At 44.3% G+C, this 18,601-nt stretch overlaps 1 protein-coding gene across 1 annotated transcript in view; it reads right to left on the bottom strand.

The window, feature by feature from the left end:
- The window catches only part of eef2k (eukaryotic elongation factor 2 kinase), a 50,710-nt gene that overhangs the window by 11,363 nt on the left and 20,746 nt on the right, over positions 1–18,601 (bottom strand). The window contains 8 exon segments of the mRNA XM_068003070.1: positions 1,334–1,401; positions 2,125–2,335; positions 7,664–7,791; positions 8,887–9,019; positions 9,561–9,710; positions 13,845–14,016; positions 15,795–15,832; positions 18,244–18,304. Coding sequence (XP_067859171.1) covers positions 1,334–1,401; positions 2,125–2,335; positions 7,664–7,791; positions 8,887–9,019; positions 9,561–9,710; positions 13,845–14,016; positions 15,795–15,832; positions 18,244–18,304 — 961 coding nt within the window.

An 18,601-nucleotide genomic window follows, 5' to 3' on the forward strand; every position in this document is an offset into this window, starting at 1 on the left:
TTGAGAGAGAGAGAGAGAGAGAGAGAAAGGCAGAGGGGAGGGAGAGAGAGAGAGAGAGAGAGAGAAAGGCAGAGGGAGGCAGAGGGAGAGAGACAGAAAGGCAGAGGTGAGAGAGAGAGAGACAGAAAGGCAGAGGGAGAGAGGAGAGACGAGAGACAGAAGCAGGAGAGAGAGAGAAGGCAGGGGATGAGAAAGAGAGAGAGAGAGAGAGAGAGAGAGAGAGAGAGAGGCAGAAGGCAGAGGAGAGAGAGAGAGGGACAGAAAGGCAGAGGCGAGAGAGAGAGAGGAGACAGAAAGGGCGAGAGAGGAGAGAGAGAGAGAGGGAGACAGAAAGGCAGAGGGAGAGAGAGAGAGGAGACAGAGAGAGAGAGAGAGAGAGAGAGAGAGACAGAAAGGCAGAGGGAGGAGAGAGAGAGAGAGAGAGAGAGAGAGTGAGAGAGAGAGAGAGAGAGAGAGAGAGAGAGAGAGAGAGACAGAAAGGCAGAGGGAGGGAGAGAGAGAGAGAGAGAGAGAGAGAGAGAGAGAGAGAGAGAGAGGAGAGAGAGAGAGAGAGAGACAGAAAGGCAGAGGGAGAGAGAGAGAGAGAGAGAGAGAGAGAGGACAGAAAGGCAGAGGGAGAGAGAGAGAGAGAGAGAGAGAGAGAGACAGACAGAAAGGCAGAGGGAGAGAGAGAGAGAGAGAGAGAGAGAGAGAGAGACAGAAAGGCAGAGGAGAGAGAGAGAGAGAGAGAGAGAGAGAGAGACAGAAGGCAGAGGGAGAGAGAGAGAAGAGAGGAGAGAGAGAGAGAGAGAGAGAGAGAGAGAGCAGAGAGACAGAAAGGCAGAGGGAGAGAGAGAGAGACAGAAAGGCAGAGGGTGAGGAGAGAGAGAGAGACAGAAAGGCAGAGGGAGAGAGAGGGAGACAGAAAGGCAGAGGAGAGAGAGAGAGACAGAAAGGCAGAGGGAGAGAGAGAGAGACAGAAAGGCAGAGGGAGAGAGAGAGAGACAGAAAGGCAGAGGGAGAGAGAGAGAGACAGAAAGGCAGAGGGAGAGAGAGAGAGACAGAAAGGCAGAGGGAGAGAGAGAGAGACAGAAAGGCAGAGGGAGAGAGAGAGAGACAGAAAGGCAGAGGGAGAGAGAGAGAGACAGAAAGGCAGAGGGAGAGAGGGAGAGACAGAAAGGCAGAGGGAGAGAGAGAGAGACAGAAAGGCAGAGGGTATGTCTACATGTGCATGTTAACACTATATGTTACAGAGCTACCTGCATAGTCCTACAGGGTGCAATATTAAGTGCAAAACTACGTATCTGATATAATAGAACAGCCACAATTATTTTAATAGATATGAAGATCTTACCCTTCTCTCATTTAATGAATCACCGTGCTCATCACCCAGATTATCAATTTCATTAAACACTGTCCAACCTAAACAAAACAAAGGGAGTGAGTGCCACAGATTATGAGAAGTACTTCAGCCTTAATCATGGAAAATAGACTGTGGGGTATAACCCCCAAATCCCAGTAATCCCATATAATGAAAATAGAATTTGACTCAATCACTTTAAGCAATATCCCTGACCTTAACTTAAAGAACTGGACAGGACGACAGCAGCCCTCAGAGCAGGGAGATGGGGAGATGGGGAGAAAGGGCAAAAATGGGACGGGAAAACAAAGTTCATATACACTCTGCTGCTCTTTTTAAAGCTGTACATTAAAAAAGCCCAAACTCCTCAAAACTCAATTCAACAAAATCAGTTCCAATAAATGAGGATCGTGAAAGGAAAATGACCACTGTCAATACTGACGCAATAGAAAAACACTGTTAAAAACCTACTGCCTGTTGGCTGATAGCCTCGTTTATATATCCCCATATCAAATACACGAGGGACGCAGGATCAGGCACAGGCCATTCAGCCCCTCGAGCCTGCTCTGCCATTCAATTAGATAATGTCTGATCTGCACCTCAACTCCATTTACCTGCCTACACTCCATATCCCTTGATATCCTTACCCAACAAAAGTGTTCTCCTGGGCAAATTATAAACCTACTGCAAAGCCCCCGAGTCCCTCCCTCCCTCCCTCCACACAACACCAACCACCCAAGCTACACTTTTTTAAAAAAAGCACATGGGAAAAAAATGGGATTTACCCATCGGAGATTTGCCCAGCAGGTCTTCCTTAGGACTCCACCAAGACGATGGGGAGCAGGGGAGAGAGTCGAACATGCTGTCATTCATGTTTTCATCTGCAGAGTTCTCAGAGAGACGTGTAAGAATCGGAGGTCTGGAGCCAGAGATGGTCCTTACTCGAGTGCTGCCACAGACTTCCTCTGTACCTCGAAGGACGGTTTCTGCTGTTTTCTGACTCAAGGAAGACAGAAGCTAATTAATTCAAAGATGAACACCCACTTACACATAGGTGAGAAACAAAATGTACATCAAGAAGCCTGAAGGACATTTTACTAATCGGTTTCCCATTGAACTGGTGACCAGTGGTACTTCATGCAACGTATATTTTCTTATTTAGGAAAGCCCTAATCACTGCTAATTAGTTATATATCCATAAAATTCAGCTCAATCTAAAGTCTTCTGCCATTTCCCACAGCAGCCCGGACTCACCCATCACCATTCCCTTGCTGACCTCATTTAGCTCCTGGTCCTCTAATTTAAAATTCTCATCCTCGTGTTTAAATCCCTTCATGGCTTTGTCCCTCCTCATCTCTGTAACCTCCTCCAGCCGACAACCCCCTCCCCCCAGAACTCTTCATTCTTCCGACTCTGACATCTTGTGTTCCCCCTCCCCTTGCTCATCACTGGCGGCCATGCCTCCAGCTGGCTAAGTCCTACACTTTGGAATTCCTTCCCTAAACCCCTCCCCTTCTCCACCTCCCTCTCTTCCTTTAAGATCCTGCTTAAAAGTCATCTCTTTGACCAAGTTTTTGCACACCCATCCTAATATCTCCTTCTTTGCCTTGGTGTCCATTTGTTGTCCGATTGCACCTTTGTGAAGCGGCTTAGGATGTTTTCTATCACAAATGCACTATATAAAAGCAAGTCGTCATTGTCGTTATTCTCTAAGATTATCTGGAAGGTGTTTCGGTGCGAGTCCAGCCTCAGTGCCAGCACTCTCACTGACTCAGACGATTATGGGCTCAAGCCGCACTCCAGAGACTTGAGCACATAATTCAGGCTGACACTCCCAGTGCAGAATTGAGGGAGTCATAGAAACATAGAAAACAGGAGCAAGAGTCGGCCATTCGGGCCTGCTCCGCCATTCAAAATGATCATGGCTGATCGTCTAACTCAGTACCCTGTTCCCGCTTTTTCCCCATATCCCTTGATCCCTTTGGCATTAAGAAATAGATCTCTCTCCTTGAATACATCTAATGACTTGGCCTCCACTGCCTTCTGTGGTAGAGAATTCCTCAGGTTCACCACCCTCTGAGTGAAGAAATTCCTCCTCATCTCGGTTCTAAATGGCATACCCCGTATCCTGAGACTGTGACCCCTGGTTCTGGACTCCCCAGCCATCGGGAACATCCTCCCTGCATCTAGTCTGTATAGTCCTATTAGAATTTTATATGTTTTGATGAGATCACCTCTCATTCGTCTAAACTCCAGTGAATATGGGCCTAGTCGACCCGACCTCTCCTCATAAGTCAGTCCTGCCATCCCAGGTATCAGTCTGGTAAACCTTCGTTGCACTCCCTCCTTGTAATTCCGTTTTTTCTCTCCCTCCTTTTTTAAATAGTGGGGTTACATATGCCACCCTCCAATCTGTAGGAACTGTTCCATAGTCTATAGAATTTTGGGAGATGATCACCAATGCATCCACTATTTCTAGGGCCACTTCCTTTAGTACTCTGGGATGTAGATTATCAGGCCCTGGGGATTTGTCAGCCTTTAGCCCCATTAATTTCCCTGGCATTATTTTTCTTTACTAATACTGGTTTCCTTCAGTTCCTCCCTCTCACTAGACCCTTGATTCCCTAACATCTCTGGGAGGTTATTTGTGTCCTCCTTTGTGAAGAGAGAACCAAAGTATGTGTTTAATTGTTCTGCCATGTCTTTGTTCCCCATTATAATTTCCCCCATTTCTGACTGTAAGGGACCTACATTTGTCTTCACTAATCTTTTTCTCTTGACATATTTATAGAAGCTTTTACAGTCAGTTTTTATGTTCCCTGCTAGTTTACTCTCATACTCTATTTTTCCCCTCTTAATCAATCTCTTTGTCCTCCTTTGCTGAATTCTGAACTGCTCCCAATCCTCAGGCTTGCCGCTTTTTCTGGCAATTTTATATGTCTCCTCTTTGGATCTAATACTATCCCTAATTTCTTTTGTAAGCCACGGTTGAGCCACCTTTCCTGTATTATTTTTGCGCCAGACAGGAATGAATAATTGTTGTAATTCCTGCACACGTTCTTTAAATATTAGCCATTGCCTATCCACTGTCATCCCTTTTAGTAAAGTTCCCCAATCTATCATAGCCAACTCGCACCTCATACTTTCATAATTTCCTTTATTTAGATTCAGGACCCTAGTTTTGGATTCAACTACTTCACTCTCCATCTTAATGAGGAATTCGATCATGTTATGGTCGCTCTTCCCTAAGGGACCCCGCATAACAAGGTTGTTAATTAATCCTTTCTCATTGCACAATATCCAGTCTAGGATCGCCTGTTCTCTGGTTGGTTGCTCAACATATTGGTCTAGAAAACCATCACGTACACACTCCAGGAATTCCTCCCCCACAGTATTATTGCTAATTTGGTTTGTCCAATCTATATGTAGATTAAAGTCACCCATGATTATAGTTGTACCCTTCTTGCATGCGTCTCTAATTTCCTGTTTAATGCCCTCCCCTGCATCTCCACTACTGTTTGGGGGCCTATAGACAACCCCCACCAACGTTTTCTGCCCTTTGGTGTTTCTTAGCTCCACCCATACAGCTTCCACATAGTGATTTTCCGAGCCAATATCCTTCCTCACTATTGCATTGATTTCCTCCTTTACTAACAACGCTACCCCACCTTCTTTCCCTTTTTGCCTGTCCTTCCTAAATATTGAATACCCCTGGGTGTTCAGTTCCCATCCTTGGTCACCCTGCAGCCATGTCTCCATAATCTCAACTATATCAGAACCGTTAATATCTATCTGCGCTGTTAATTCATCTAGCTTACTGCGAATGCTCCGCGCATTAAGACACAATACATTTAGACTTGTCTTTTTAAGATTGCTAGTAATCTTAGTGTTATTTTGCACTTTGGCCCTATTTGTTTTTCGCCCTTGTTTTCTCTGCCTTCCACTATTGCTTCTTCCCTTTCTGTCTTTTGTTTCTGTCCTTGTTTCCCGCTCCTCTGTCTCCCTGCTCAGGTTCCCATCCCCCTGCCGTTCTCGTTTAAACCTTCCCCAACAGCACTAGCAAACACCCCGCGAGGACATTGGTCCCGGTCCTGCTCAGGTGTAACCCGTCACGCTTGTACAGGTCCCACCTTCCCCAGAACCGGTCCCAAAGTCCCAGGAATCTAAATCCCTCCCTCCTACACCATCCCTGCAGCCACGCATTCATCTGGTCTATTCTCCTGTTCCTATACTCACTAGCACGTGGCACTGGTAGTAATCCTGAGATCACTACCTTTGAGTCCTCAGGTGGATATAAAAGATCCCACGGCATTATTTTGAAAAAGAGCAGGGCAATTCTCCCCAGTGCCAACATTTATCCTTCAACCAACATCACTAAAAAACAGGTTATCTGCTCATTAATCTCATTACTGTTCTGGGAACTTGCAGTGCGCAAATTGGCTGCCGTGTTTTCCTTCAAAAGTACCTCATTGGCTGTAAAGAACTTTGGGACGTCCTGAGATTTTGAAAGGCGCTATATAAATGTAAGTTCTTTCTTCTTTCAAGATAAAACCACCACCCAACGTCCTGATCCACACAGTCCGAGACCTATTTCCCAGTCTGGGCTGATTAGCTTATCTCAATGGAGGCATCTGTACGGATGTTACAATTGGTCTCAGTGCCCCAGGCTAGGGAGGGGCTGGAGAGAAAAATAACTAAGCAAAAATTTGCCGCTCCCAATGGTTATCCTTGTTGGAAAGTGCATGTTTGTGGGTGTCAAGGCTGAGGCTATGATGCACTCAACGGTCGAAAAGCCTGCTGATGTTCATAGTCTGGGTTCACCCATGAAAAAGGGTCACTTGGTCAGATACAACAACTGTAATCTAGTGTCACTACGTGCTGAGGTTCTACCAGTCCCCGGTGTTGAGAAGGATGGGCCTGGCCACGCTGCCACGGAACGCTGCATCCAGTTGGACCGTTCCGCCCCACCTGTCCTTCGTGGAAAAGTTTGTGCAGAAAAACACCTTTGACCACAAGGCGATCAGCAAGCTGTCCGCACGTAACGTCCTAGAGACCCTGCGGGAAAAGGAGATGGTGGATCCTGTCGGTTGGTTCCCCGAGCAGACTGTCAATGTCATTTGGCAGAACGCCTCACCACCAGAGCTTTCAAACAAGCGCCAAGACATAGCTTGGCTGGTGGTGAGAAGGGCCCTTCCCGTCAGATCCTTCATGCACCCCTGGACTCTCAGCGCCACCGCGTGCTGTCCCCGAGGAGGCTGCGGTGGAGACGAGACCGTCACCCATCTCCTTCTGGAATGTGCCTTTGCAAAGAAGGTCTGGAGAGAGATGCAGTGGTATCTGTCCAGGTTCGTCCCGAGCAGTTCCGTAACACAGGACTCTGTGCTCTGCGGGCTGTTCCCGGGGACGCACACCAAGACGGACATCAACTGCTGCTTGAAGACCATCAACTCGGTGAAAGACGCCCTTTGGACTGCCCAAAACTTGCTGGTCTTCCAGTGCAAGGAGCTGTCCTCGACCGAGTGTTGTAGACTGGCACATTCCAAGGTCCAGGACTACGTGCTCAGGGACGCAATGAGGCTGGGTGCGGCCGCCGCAAAGACTCTGCGGGGAAAGGCAACCATTTAGAGCCTTCCCGCCATTGTTAACAGAGGGGCTGAAATCAGGGAAAATCCCCCTCGGGCAGAATGTAAAACTCAAATTGACGTAATGTACCTGTAATGAATCTGTAATGAATCACCTGTATTGATTGTGATGCAATGAGGCACCCTAGAGTGTCATGAACTGTAATTATATACAATGTGTTCATTGAACTGTACTTGATGTAACCTGCAAATTGTATAATCTGTATCGTGTACGTTTGGAATGAGCTATGACAACTGTATTGTAGGTATTCTTGCAAATTTTATGAATAAAGTATATTTTTTGAAAAAAAAACTGTAATCTAGCAACCTCCTCCAGCCCTATAACCCGACGAGATCTCTGCACTCCTCCAATTCTTGCCTCTCGCACCCCCCCCCCCCCAATTTTAATTGCTCCACCGTTGGCGGTCGTGCCTTCAGCTGCATAGGCCCTAAGTTTTGGAACTCTCTCCTTAAAGCTCTCCACCTCTCTCTCCTTCTTTAAGACGCTCCTTAAAACCTACCACTTTGGCCAACCTATCCTAATATGTCCTTCTGTGGCCCGGTGTCAAATTTGAGACGCTTTACTCCGTTAAAGGCGCTATATAAATGGAAGTTGTTGTAGCAAGATTATTAATTAGCAATTGCCTTCAGGAGAGGAAGGGAGGGACAAAAAAAAACCACACAGGTTGTGTGAAGCACTAACCAGTAGATTCTGCGCATGTTCCAATGCTTTCTTTTCCGTAACAGAGATATCAAATGGTGTAAGTCCCATTTTCTTACAAATACTGTTACAGGCATGAGAATGAAAAAACAAGGCCATCCCTCGTACACCTGTGGTGAAAAGTGCAGAATCAGTACAACGCTCTCTGAGAATTGACACACTATTGTTTAACACTGAACACCACATTGTGGGCTGTCCAATGGTCCACTGGGTGAATGCACAGTGAGGTGCAGTGCTGAGCTTCCATCCCTGGCCCCAGGGTCAAATCCCAATCTGTGCTGAATTAGATGACCTCAGCCGGGGCAGTAGTGGAAGCAAATGCAATCGGCCTCGTTGCCCATGGGTAGAGAGAGGGGGAAGAAAAACCCTCATGGTCGATAGCATGCAATTACTCACTGCCCAGGAACCACACTGGACAAGGTATCAGAGGGCTGCCACCAACCATGGAACTGTACCTCAGGTTTGGGGGGGGTGGGCAACATATTGTATTATAATGCATTATTATAGAATCATTCTGCACAGAAGGAGGCCATTCAGCCCAGAATGCCTGTGCCAGCTCTTTGAAAGAACTACCACTTAGTTCCACTCCCCTGCCCTTTCCCCATAGCCCTGCAAATTTTCCCTTTACAAATATATATCCAATTCCCTTTTGAAAGTTACTACTGAATCTGCTTCCACCACCCTTTCAGGAAGTGATTCCAGATCATAACAACTCACTGAGTAAAACAAATTCTCCTCATTTCCCCCCTGGATTTTTTGCCAATTATTTTAAATCTGTGCCCTCTGGTTACTGACCCTCCTGCCAGTGGATACAGTTTCTCTATCCACTCTATCAAAACCCTTCATACTTATGAACACCTCTATTAAGTCTCCCCTTAACCCTCTCTGCTCTAAGTTGAACAACCTCAGCTTCTCCAGTCTCTTCAGATAGCTGAAATACCCTGGTACCATTCTAGTAAATCGTCTCTGCACCCTCTCCAAGGCCTTGACATCCTTTCTGAAGTGTGGTGCCCAGAATTGGACACAATACTCTAAGCTGAGGCCTAACCAGTGATTTATAAAGATTTACCATATATTCCTTTTTACCATAAATTCTTACATTAAAAGCTGCACTGAAATCTATAAATAGATGAAATAACAGAGGTCAATAAAGGAATCGTTTAATCACAGATGCATTTGGTCACTAGTTTATAAGAATACATTACCTAAGTTGCCATCTCCAAAGTCTGTGCCACTGAATGTATGAATCTGAGGATCCGTGTATAGGTCTCCCACTCCCTGGACGTCAACAACAATCAGCTGGTGTGCAGAGCGTTCAAAGGTGAAATGACTAAATGCCTGTAATTATATGGCGAGGACAGGAGGAGACCTAATTAATGGGTTTGATTTCAGTGGGGGTATTTCACAGTTCAAAACATACATGCTTATCACAGACACTGATAATATTTGGCCATAAATTTCACACACTGAATACATTACAGAAAACACCAATTATACAAACACATTGCACAATATGACTCCTTTTTAAAAACACAATGAGACTAAATCCTGAAAAATATGAATATTTAAAAACTTATTTACGCCGGTCACATCCTTAATATGGGAGTTACACCATATCAAAGTTTCACGTTAGACATCCTCCCTTTGAAAAAGGGGAGAATGATCTTGGATTCGAGGCAACAATTTCCTTTTAATCATTCCCAAGGAATATCAAAAATACCACTTGAAACTAGCGCAATTCTACACGCACGCACTCACCTCTTTTCTGGAAAGGAGAATTCCAGTTGCAGCCAGGCAGCTACCTGACTGGAACTGATGCTCTGGAAGTGTTTGGTTAGGGCACTGCTCTATGCTGCACTATCACCAACCTATTACTCACCTGTGGAGTAAGGCGGAAGTTCTCGTCCCTTACAAAGCCCGAGTTGGAATTGTATTTGATGTATTTACCCTCTATATAGTGTTCCAAATGGTACAGAGGCTTTCCAGGCCTGTCTTTCATCTCCAAAATACACATCTGCATGATGTCAACCTGTCATTAAAGACAAAAAAAATTAGACAACTGCACTCTGCCCTTTTAGCAAGAATGTTCCACTCATTTCTAAACTATTTCAAGAGCGGTTAATTTTACATTTCTAATATTTTTGAATAGATATGCTCCCCCCCATTTCTCCTGAAGGCACTGAAAAGCTGGGGCATGGTTTCACGGGCGATATCATCACTCTTTCCAGTGTAAGTCTAGATAGTGGGTGTTTACAGGCACAGGCTACTCGAACTGTCGGGCGAGAGTTCGACAAACATGACCCCGTCCTCACCCAACATCTGCAAAACTGCTTGGCTGGGAGGGGGAAAATCAGTTCCTGATTGACATCTAGTGACTTGTGCTGGAAAGTGCTATGTGTTGGAGTCAGGGTCGGGCTTGACTGTGATGCCTTGCGTAGTTGAATAGCCGGCTGGTACTCTCGAATGAAGAATGGCCACTTGGGAGGGGTGCTGGAGGACGGCTGTGGAACAGTAACCCAGCAAGAGTCAGCAGAGAGGAGGGAAGAAAAATGGGCATAAAAAACTGTGTGAAGCAAAAGAATTTAAAAATTGCTTACAGGGGTGACACCAGGAGCACAAGGGGTGTATCCTCTTCTTAGGCCTCTTCCTAAGCTGCTTTTCTCAGCTTCTAATGCCTTTAAGTTGGCAGTGTTTTAGCTTGGATTCCAGCACACTAGGCATCCAAGAGCCAAATTCCCGAGTGTTACATAACTAAATCTGGCTCCAATATCCAGCAGCAGAATCACAGACCCAGCTTTGTGTGTCCAGAACATCAGCCACTCTGCAGGGAGTATTTTCAGTCATCATCACTTGTTCAGTAATTTTTTTAAAATGCTAGTTAAAGAGTTACTATGGTACTAATTGCTTTAGTTTATTAAAAAAAAAGGTCATTGCAACACTGATCAGCAATTGCATTATTTTCAAAACTAGTTTATGACCATTTTTTGTCCTATGTGTGCATGAAGTTACCATTTGATTTAAGAAATGCCAAACAAGATCTGTAATTAAACCACAAATGGAAGGCTAAAAATAACTGCCTCTATAAAAAGGCCCACAGATCGCAACAATGCCTTTCTGGCATTGTAAAATGAACTGGCACTTTAGGATCACGAATATCTGTCCTACTCTCATAGCAAGCTGACACTGCTATTGATCCAAGTTTGATAAGTGCAAGCATATGTGGCTTTTTACACTGAGACCCCGCAGGCATGCTCCAGAGGAACTGAATCTACTCCCTGGCTCAGATCTGCATTTACACGGTGCATTTAACATAGAAAAATAACCCAAGGCAGTTTACAGAGGGAAAGATAAAGAGACACGGACAATAAGCCATGGTGGGAGAGTTACGAGGGGTGATTGAAAACTTGGTCAAAAAGACAGGATTTAAGAAGATTTTTTTTTTTTAAAGTGCTGAGAAAGAGGCAGAGGGAGGAAAGAACTATCGTTTATTCATTCTTACAGGTTAGCAAGAAAAATTAAACAGCTAATGCTTTGAAAGGCTGAGCTATGTTGACTTTGGAATGCTTAGCAGGCTCAGTATTTTAACTCCCGTGTGCATATAGGGCAAAATAAGATAACTAGTGATAGTGGCTATCTCATTTTTAGTTAATTTATCTAATTTCTAGTTTAGTTTAGCTGATGTTTTGGTGCTGTGAGTGAGATTTGTCTCTACTAGCCTTGTGTGATTCATTGACTCTGTGCTGGTAATGAGGCCACACTTTAAAGTTAGTTAGATAATCGGTCTAACTCATCATAGGAGCCCCAGGATTCACTTAGACTTAGGGCTATACGGTACTTTCATATTTGAACTTCTTAATGAAGCACACCCGTGGAATCTGCATGTTACAGCGCAAATAATAGAGTATAAAGTTAGTAACGTACACCCTAGTGAATTCACATCAGTAGTATGGAGGGCTGTACTGGAAAATATCCCCTACCAGATCTTCACCAATGCTCTTGTGTAGTATAATATGCAGCTCAACAGTATTCACATTTTACTATGGAATTGCTACGAGAATGAATGGCAGGGAGGGAGCAAAGTTTTAACGGGTGTCTCTGACTGCCTCAACTTCTAGCTAACTTGTTGGTTAATATGTGAAAAGTGATTGGGGTTTTGAACTGTGAAAAACAGCTGAAGTTCTCGCAGTTGCAGACACAGGGCCTGTATGTCTGCACTTCATGGCCTTTGGAAACTTAGTGAGAACATAAGAAACCCTGGAAACAAAAAAGGCCATCTACCCCATGAAGTCCACCCCTCCGCAGGTTAAAGACGATCTACCTCAGCACGAGCTCTACCCAACCCATTCAATCACCTGAACAAAACGTCTACAGAATCCCTCCTTCTCTTCAAAAGGTAAATCAAGCAAAACTCCAGAACATCAAACTAACTTTGCATCTTATGTTACGCATCCAGGACCAGTTGACTTCCTTGGTGTGACATTCCCATGGTTCCAGCAGTTTAGAAACTATAGTGTTCCACATAGTGTGTAAATGATCTTTATCCTTATAACCCGTAATCTCATTCCTAACCAGATATTCAATCAGCTTTTTTTTTTAAAAACATAAAAGTGTTAATTGACAAAGCATTAGCTGTTTCATCTGGGAGTCTACTCTACATATCCATGAGCCTGTGCATGTAGGGCAGGAAACTCTTCTAATCTTATCGGTGGCTTGTTAACTTTACATTCCAAGTGAAATAACCCACGTACACTTGCTTCATCTATTCCTCCCATCATTGAGATTACGTTCTCAGTTTGTTCTTTACTGATATGATTGATTCTGAGGGTGCCTCACTCAAACTGACCTACAGGTATTGCATTACTTAACAATTTGTCCCTTACCACAGATACCAGCCCCGCAGAGGTCAGGGCTGAATTCTGACCTCATTCCATCACCACTTATTTTTGAGTGTGTTTAGGTTCAACTGCTGTGTTGATTTGATCTAAAACAGCCCTATTTACAGTGTATACAATTATGGGCAATAGTCAAACCACCTTCAACTTATGTTTGCTTAATAACTGGATTCAATACTCGAGTGTGACACAGAAAGCTAAAGCATTGTGTAAGGTTGAACTCCCTCCTTTACCCTTGTGGTTGGATAACATTTGCTGTATTAGATTCCTTAGGATGTGTTTATCCTGATATTATAGCAGTTGTGTATACTGAGACTACCAAAACTAGAAATACATGTTCTGGCAATTTACAGAGTGGAGACAAAGACAACGACAACTTGTTGGCTGCACAATTAATGATAGGTAAATATTAAATCTGGTCTCTTACAATCTGCATCTTTTGACAAGCAGTAACTTCTACAGCTTTGTCGTACATTACCCCAATTGGGCTGCTGTCCAATTTTTAATACTATTTATTTTTCAATGCAGATCCTACACCACTATTGTGACTTCACCAGATTGGATGGTAGTAACTTTATACCATTAGCAGGCCAGAGAGACGTATCTCACTCACACGACTAAAACATCAGCACACTGTCACTCGAATCATTCAATAGGAGTTTTCTTGTAGCCGTTCCTACCCACAGATTATTCTTTATAGGTGCAGTGCAAACTGAATTGATCATCTGAAATTATTTCTGGATAAAGTTACAGTGATGTTCTAGTTGCTAAGTGATCATTATCATGCAGTCCACCATTAGCCGCTGTCAGTACAAAAACAGACCCAAAGCTGAATAAAACACACATTAAAGATCGTAATCTGATCATCATTCTGATGACTGTACTTACAGTTCATGATTTCATTTCAGCGTCTCAATTAGATCACTGTCTTTTAATTCTTTCTTATTGATTAATTACTGTCTACAATTCGCTAAGTTGTGCATGGACACTAAATTGTAGAAGTCTCAAAATGACACACTTAACACAGAGAGAAGTAACATTAGATCATAAAATTACATGACCATGATAGATTTTTGTTAGGGTAAGGGTATTAAGGGTTACGGAACCAAAGCGGGTAGATAGAGTTAAGATACAGATCAGCCATGATCTAACTGAATGGCGGAGCAGGCTCGAGGGGCTGAATGGCCTACTCCTATTCCTATGTTCAGGACTCAAACCATACAACGCATTTTGAACCCTCTGATCAATGGTTCTAATATCTGTTACTTCACCTGTTTTGGAGGCTTGTGCCGATTGTACTCTTCGCCCCACAGCTTCGCCTCCATTTGAAGCCGCACATCCTCAAAATACACATCTCGGCCTACAGAATCTAAGTAGCGCTTTGCAACATAATTGGAGGCAGATTTCCATTGCTGGTGGCGTGTGAAATTCGAAAGTTTCTTCCTGTTAAAAACATTGAAACTAAAATCAACATGTATGATGCAACTAATCTGGAATTACGACATCTTTCCACTTGCCCTCTCTGCATTGGTTTTGCAGAAATATAGCAGGAGAGTGATTTCCTGAATAGGACATACCGTTTCCTCATTTTCCCCCTTGAAGGTGCCATCTCTTGCCAGGGTAGGTTTCTTCCTCCCCCACCCCCCAGTCCTTTCTCACCAATTTCCCCTCTCTTTGCTCCATCTCTCCTGAAACTTTCAACACCTCAGCGAGATACGATTGCACAGGTGAAGATCACCCTCCGGTATCTAGTTCAAGTGGCCATTAATCAGGAGTGAGCCTCAACACTGATGGTAGGACCATTTGAGGCCTCACCTGATGACCACACAAGCATCCCCAGGTACAACACTCACTGTCAAGGTACATGTATGAATAAAGACCACCATGGAACCATTTCCTCCTCCTTCCTGTACTCAGTATAATCTACACCCGGTTATAAAGCAAAAATGAGATAGTGCATGCAACAATCTATTATACAAGTCATTTAAAAATAATTCAACCCAGACAGGGTTAAATAAACATAAGACCATAATTTCAGTTCATATAGTACATGTGCAGAAATTACTGCAAACATCTTTAACACATCCAGTGCCCATTGTCTGAGAGCCCAGGAGTGCATCTTCAGGCTTCTTCTGTTTGTTCAGAAATGTGCAGTAACACTGCACCAATGCCAGACTGTAAATCTACATTATGTGTTTACAAAGACACTAATTTGGTGAAATGTCCTGCATTATATCTGCAGAGTTTCAAAACTTCAGCGACTCATCTAATCTACTCACAAGAGAAACATCCCAGATCTCAAACAGCTGTAATAATCTAAAATAAATCCTCATTGTCTGCGCGATTTAAAATAAACAAGATTAAGAGAGACATGTAAGAGGGTATGGGGACGGAGCAGAGGGAGGGGACTAAGTGGAGAGCTATTTCAGACAGCCAACATTCCCCAACGGAATGGGCCAAATGACCTCCTCCTGTGCTGCAAAATTCTGGGATTCTATGAATCCTGAGGGAGAAAGATATTCTCAAAAAATAAAACGGACTGTTGGTTATCATATCCACCAACTCCCCCACTGGTTGCTGACCAGTTCCCCATCACACACTGCATCCCCAACTCCCACAGTTCCACTACATGCTGTAAATATTTCCAGCGGGGGTGGGGGGGGGTGAAAGAGAGGGGCAGTAAATAGCAATCACAAAACAGAATTCTGGCTCCTCACTTACCCCACAAGCCTGGGAGTCCGATTGTAATGACCAGCTACTATCCCAACAGTGATCTGCTAACATATCAGGCATTCAATCTGGAGTTTCCCTGGCCTGCATAACTCAGTATTACATCAGCTGATGCATTCACCCACTGAGCCAGAGCAGCCATGCAAACTTATCTCAGGGGGAACAAAAGTCAGGTGGTTTTATAAAGCGTTGTGTAATTTAGCATCCTGGATTAAATCCTTTCTGTAATGGGAGGGGCTAAATTCAGACTCCCGCCCCCACCTCTCTCTCTCTAACTCTCCCACGATTGCTTGCAATCTACTGGGAAAAATACATTTTTAGTTCCTTAGTATCTCCTCACTATATGACAAAAGCAATTTCACATAGCAAGATATGACAGCAACAGAAGTGAGTTATGGTGGGGGGATACACAGGCTCACTTCTCCACTTAGAGAATTCCTGGCCTCTGCCCACACTGCTTTGTATTAAACAGACAAAAATATAAAACTTACGTTCTGTAACATTCTCGCATTGCACCACGGCCAAAGGGCTGAAAGGGAAACGTGACTGTATTAACTTATGCACAAACTTGTATTTTTAGCAAAACTTTATAAAGGCAAAGAAAATATTATGATTGCCAAGTACTTGCTCCTGGAGAAGTTCCCATGAACTTTTTCTTTACCTTTTAAATCAGATCCAGGATTTAAAATCATGTTTTTGGGCTGCACCGTTTGGGTTCTGTGCACAGTCCAGTTAAAGCAAGCCGTGATGTCAGTCAAGTGCTGCACCAATCCTTATGTCTGTGTGTGTGTTTTTTTCCCTTAGATGATAAACAGATCTAAAAATCCCATTTTAAAACCCTGTAATTACTTCATTGGCTCAGCGACTCTATTGAAGTGGATGTCACCAGGTGATGCTGGCCCCGGTCACTGGAATTGGTGTTTCTGTGCTAGGTTTGATTTCGGGCCAATTTCCAGTTATGCAGTCAGTCCAAACGTGCAATTAACACGGGTGGCAATTCAAGGCAACGGCCAGACTCCAGAGTTCAGTACGACCTGGCAAAGTCCACTGGGCACTGAGCAAAAGGACTCAAAACAAGTTTATAAAATGGGATTCTTCCATCAGTTTACACACAAAGTGTTAGAGCTTAACATTCACATTGTTCGTATATCGTAAGCACCACTAGGTGTAACTTTTCTGCTCTATAAAAACTCACAGAGAGTAAGATTCTCCACACATCGGGCTCCCAACCTCATCAGTGTTGCTGTGCGAGGTGTCAGCAGGGAACTGGGCACTTCCTGACAGCAAAAGAGTGAAAGTCACGTGACCACACTGCAGGCTACTCTCACTGAGCAGCTAGTAATAGAGTAATAGACCAGCACTGGCCTAGGCCTGAAGCTCCAGCATGTCCTCCGAGTCGGTGATGGTAAGTGGAACGGGAGATTTAAGGGGGGAAAGGAAAAACCCCACAAATTCTGACAAACTATACGGTGTCATAAAACCGTCCTGATAGGTTTCCTTCTGCCGCACACAGTGATTGATGACATTCCATCCCCAATTCATTGCCATGGGAAGTTGTTCTCTTATAAAATTACACTCACACAGGAGCCCTCTAAGGCACAGCAGTGTACTGAATGATTGTTTCACAGATTTGGAAGCTGTGGGGTCTATTTTTACCATAACCCATGTGCAATTTCAAACCTCAGCAAGGATAGTTCGGTCGGGGGTTGGGGGGGGGGGGGAAGGCAGATACTCAATCACTTTACTTATTCCCACACACCCGCCAGCTTAATGAGTTAGGTAGTTACGCAGCAGGCACGGGAGCAGGTAGATGCCAGCTGTCTGAGCTGGTAATGGTGCATGGCATGGAGGGGAGGGGTGGAGTGGAAGGAATCTGGTGAACTGCAGTGCACCCACCACAGCTGTTTCAGATACATTCCAAGCGGCAAGAATCAGTGCACACTCCGCCATGACAGCCTGATCAGAAGAAAGGAACATTCGAAGCAGATGCAGTGGCATCTAGTTTCACACAGTAAGTCAAAACAGGCAATAAGTTGCTTTTGCGTACAACAGGAATAGGTATGGCACTACTGATTAGTTGGGAATAAATTGCGACTTAATTAAAACTGCTACGGAATTTTTCTACATGACAGTACACGCGCGTGTATGCGCTAGGATTCATTAATGTTCAGTCTGTTGTGTGGCCTGAGGAACAAACCATGATTTACTTCAAAATGTATAACAAGAATATTCTATGCCTTACAATGAGAAAGAAAGACTTGCATTTACATAGTGTCTTCCACGACCTCAGAATGTCCCAAAGCGCTTTAAAGCCAATTTGTGCACAGCAAGATCCCACAATGACATAGTGACCAGATAATCTGTTTTTTTTTTGGTAAGGCTGGTTGAGGGATAAATATTGGCCAGGTCACCAGGGAGAACTCCCCTGCTCTTCTTCAAATAGTGGCCGTGGGATCTTTTACGTCCACCTGAGAAAGCAGACGGGGCCTCGGTTTAAAGTCTCATCTGAAAGAGGGCACCTCTGACAGTGCAGCACTCCCTTCGTACTGCAGAGGTGTCACCCTTTATGTGCGCAAGTCTCCGGAGTTGGACTTAAACCCGAGACCACTGAGCAAAGGCTGAGAAAAGAAAACGCATCTCCAAGTGTCCAAGTTATGCAGATTGCTTGACAGAGTTCTAAGAAGTGTGTTCTTTCCTCTCTGGTGTTTACCAGGTTCAGGAAGAAGCAAGGAGCTTCTGCACAGCAGATCAAAACAACTTTTCTAACCTCCAGCTCAAAAGTGCCAATGGCAATGGCCTGGGATCATGTTTCCTGCCCTCACTCTGACTGGATTAATAGAATACAGATAGCGGGCGAAAACGGGCAACGAAATCACTGAACGGCAAGATCAAACAACAGCTGCTGTCTGAGATAGTATAAATCGTAGCATTTTACATTACCTGTTTTGCCATTTTCATGAATACTTCATCTTCTACCCAGTTTCCTGAAATAGCATTGTACCTTTTAACACAGAAAATAAAGGCGGAGATTATTTGAATTCTTAACCATTTCTCCACACCCACCTGACCTTTTCCATACACATGCCCCCCCTCCAACTACCTTGGGCAAGAGTGGGGGGGGGGGGTAGGATATTACTGGTGCATTAGTGGCCAGCAGGGGGCAGGAGTGAAGGAGGGCCAGCTCTCTTCCCTCCCTTGAGAAAGCTCACTTCCTTTTCAGGTCAGAGTGAGTAAAACCCACTCAATTTGGACCAGCCAACCCAAAAGAAAACAAAAAGACAGACTTGTATTTATACAG

The sequence above is a fragment of the Heptranchias perlo genome, chromosome 22 (assembly GCF_035084215.1).
Source record: "Heptranchias perlo isolate sHepPer1 chromosome 22, sHepPer1.hap1, whole genome shotgun sequence".
Taxonomy (NCBI): Eukaryota; Metazoa; Chordata; class Chondrichthyes; order Hexanchiformes; family Hexanchidae; genus Heptranchias; species Heptranchias perlo.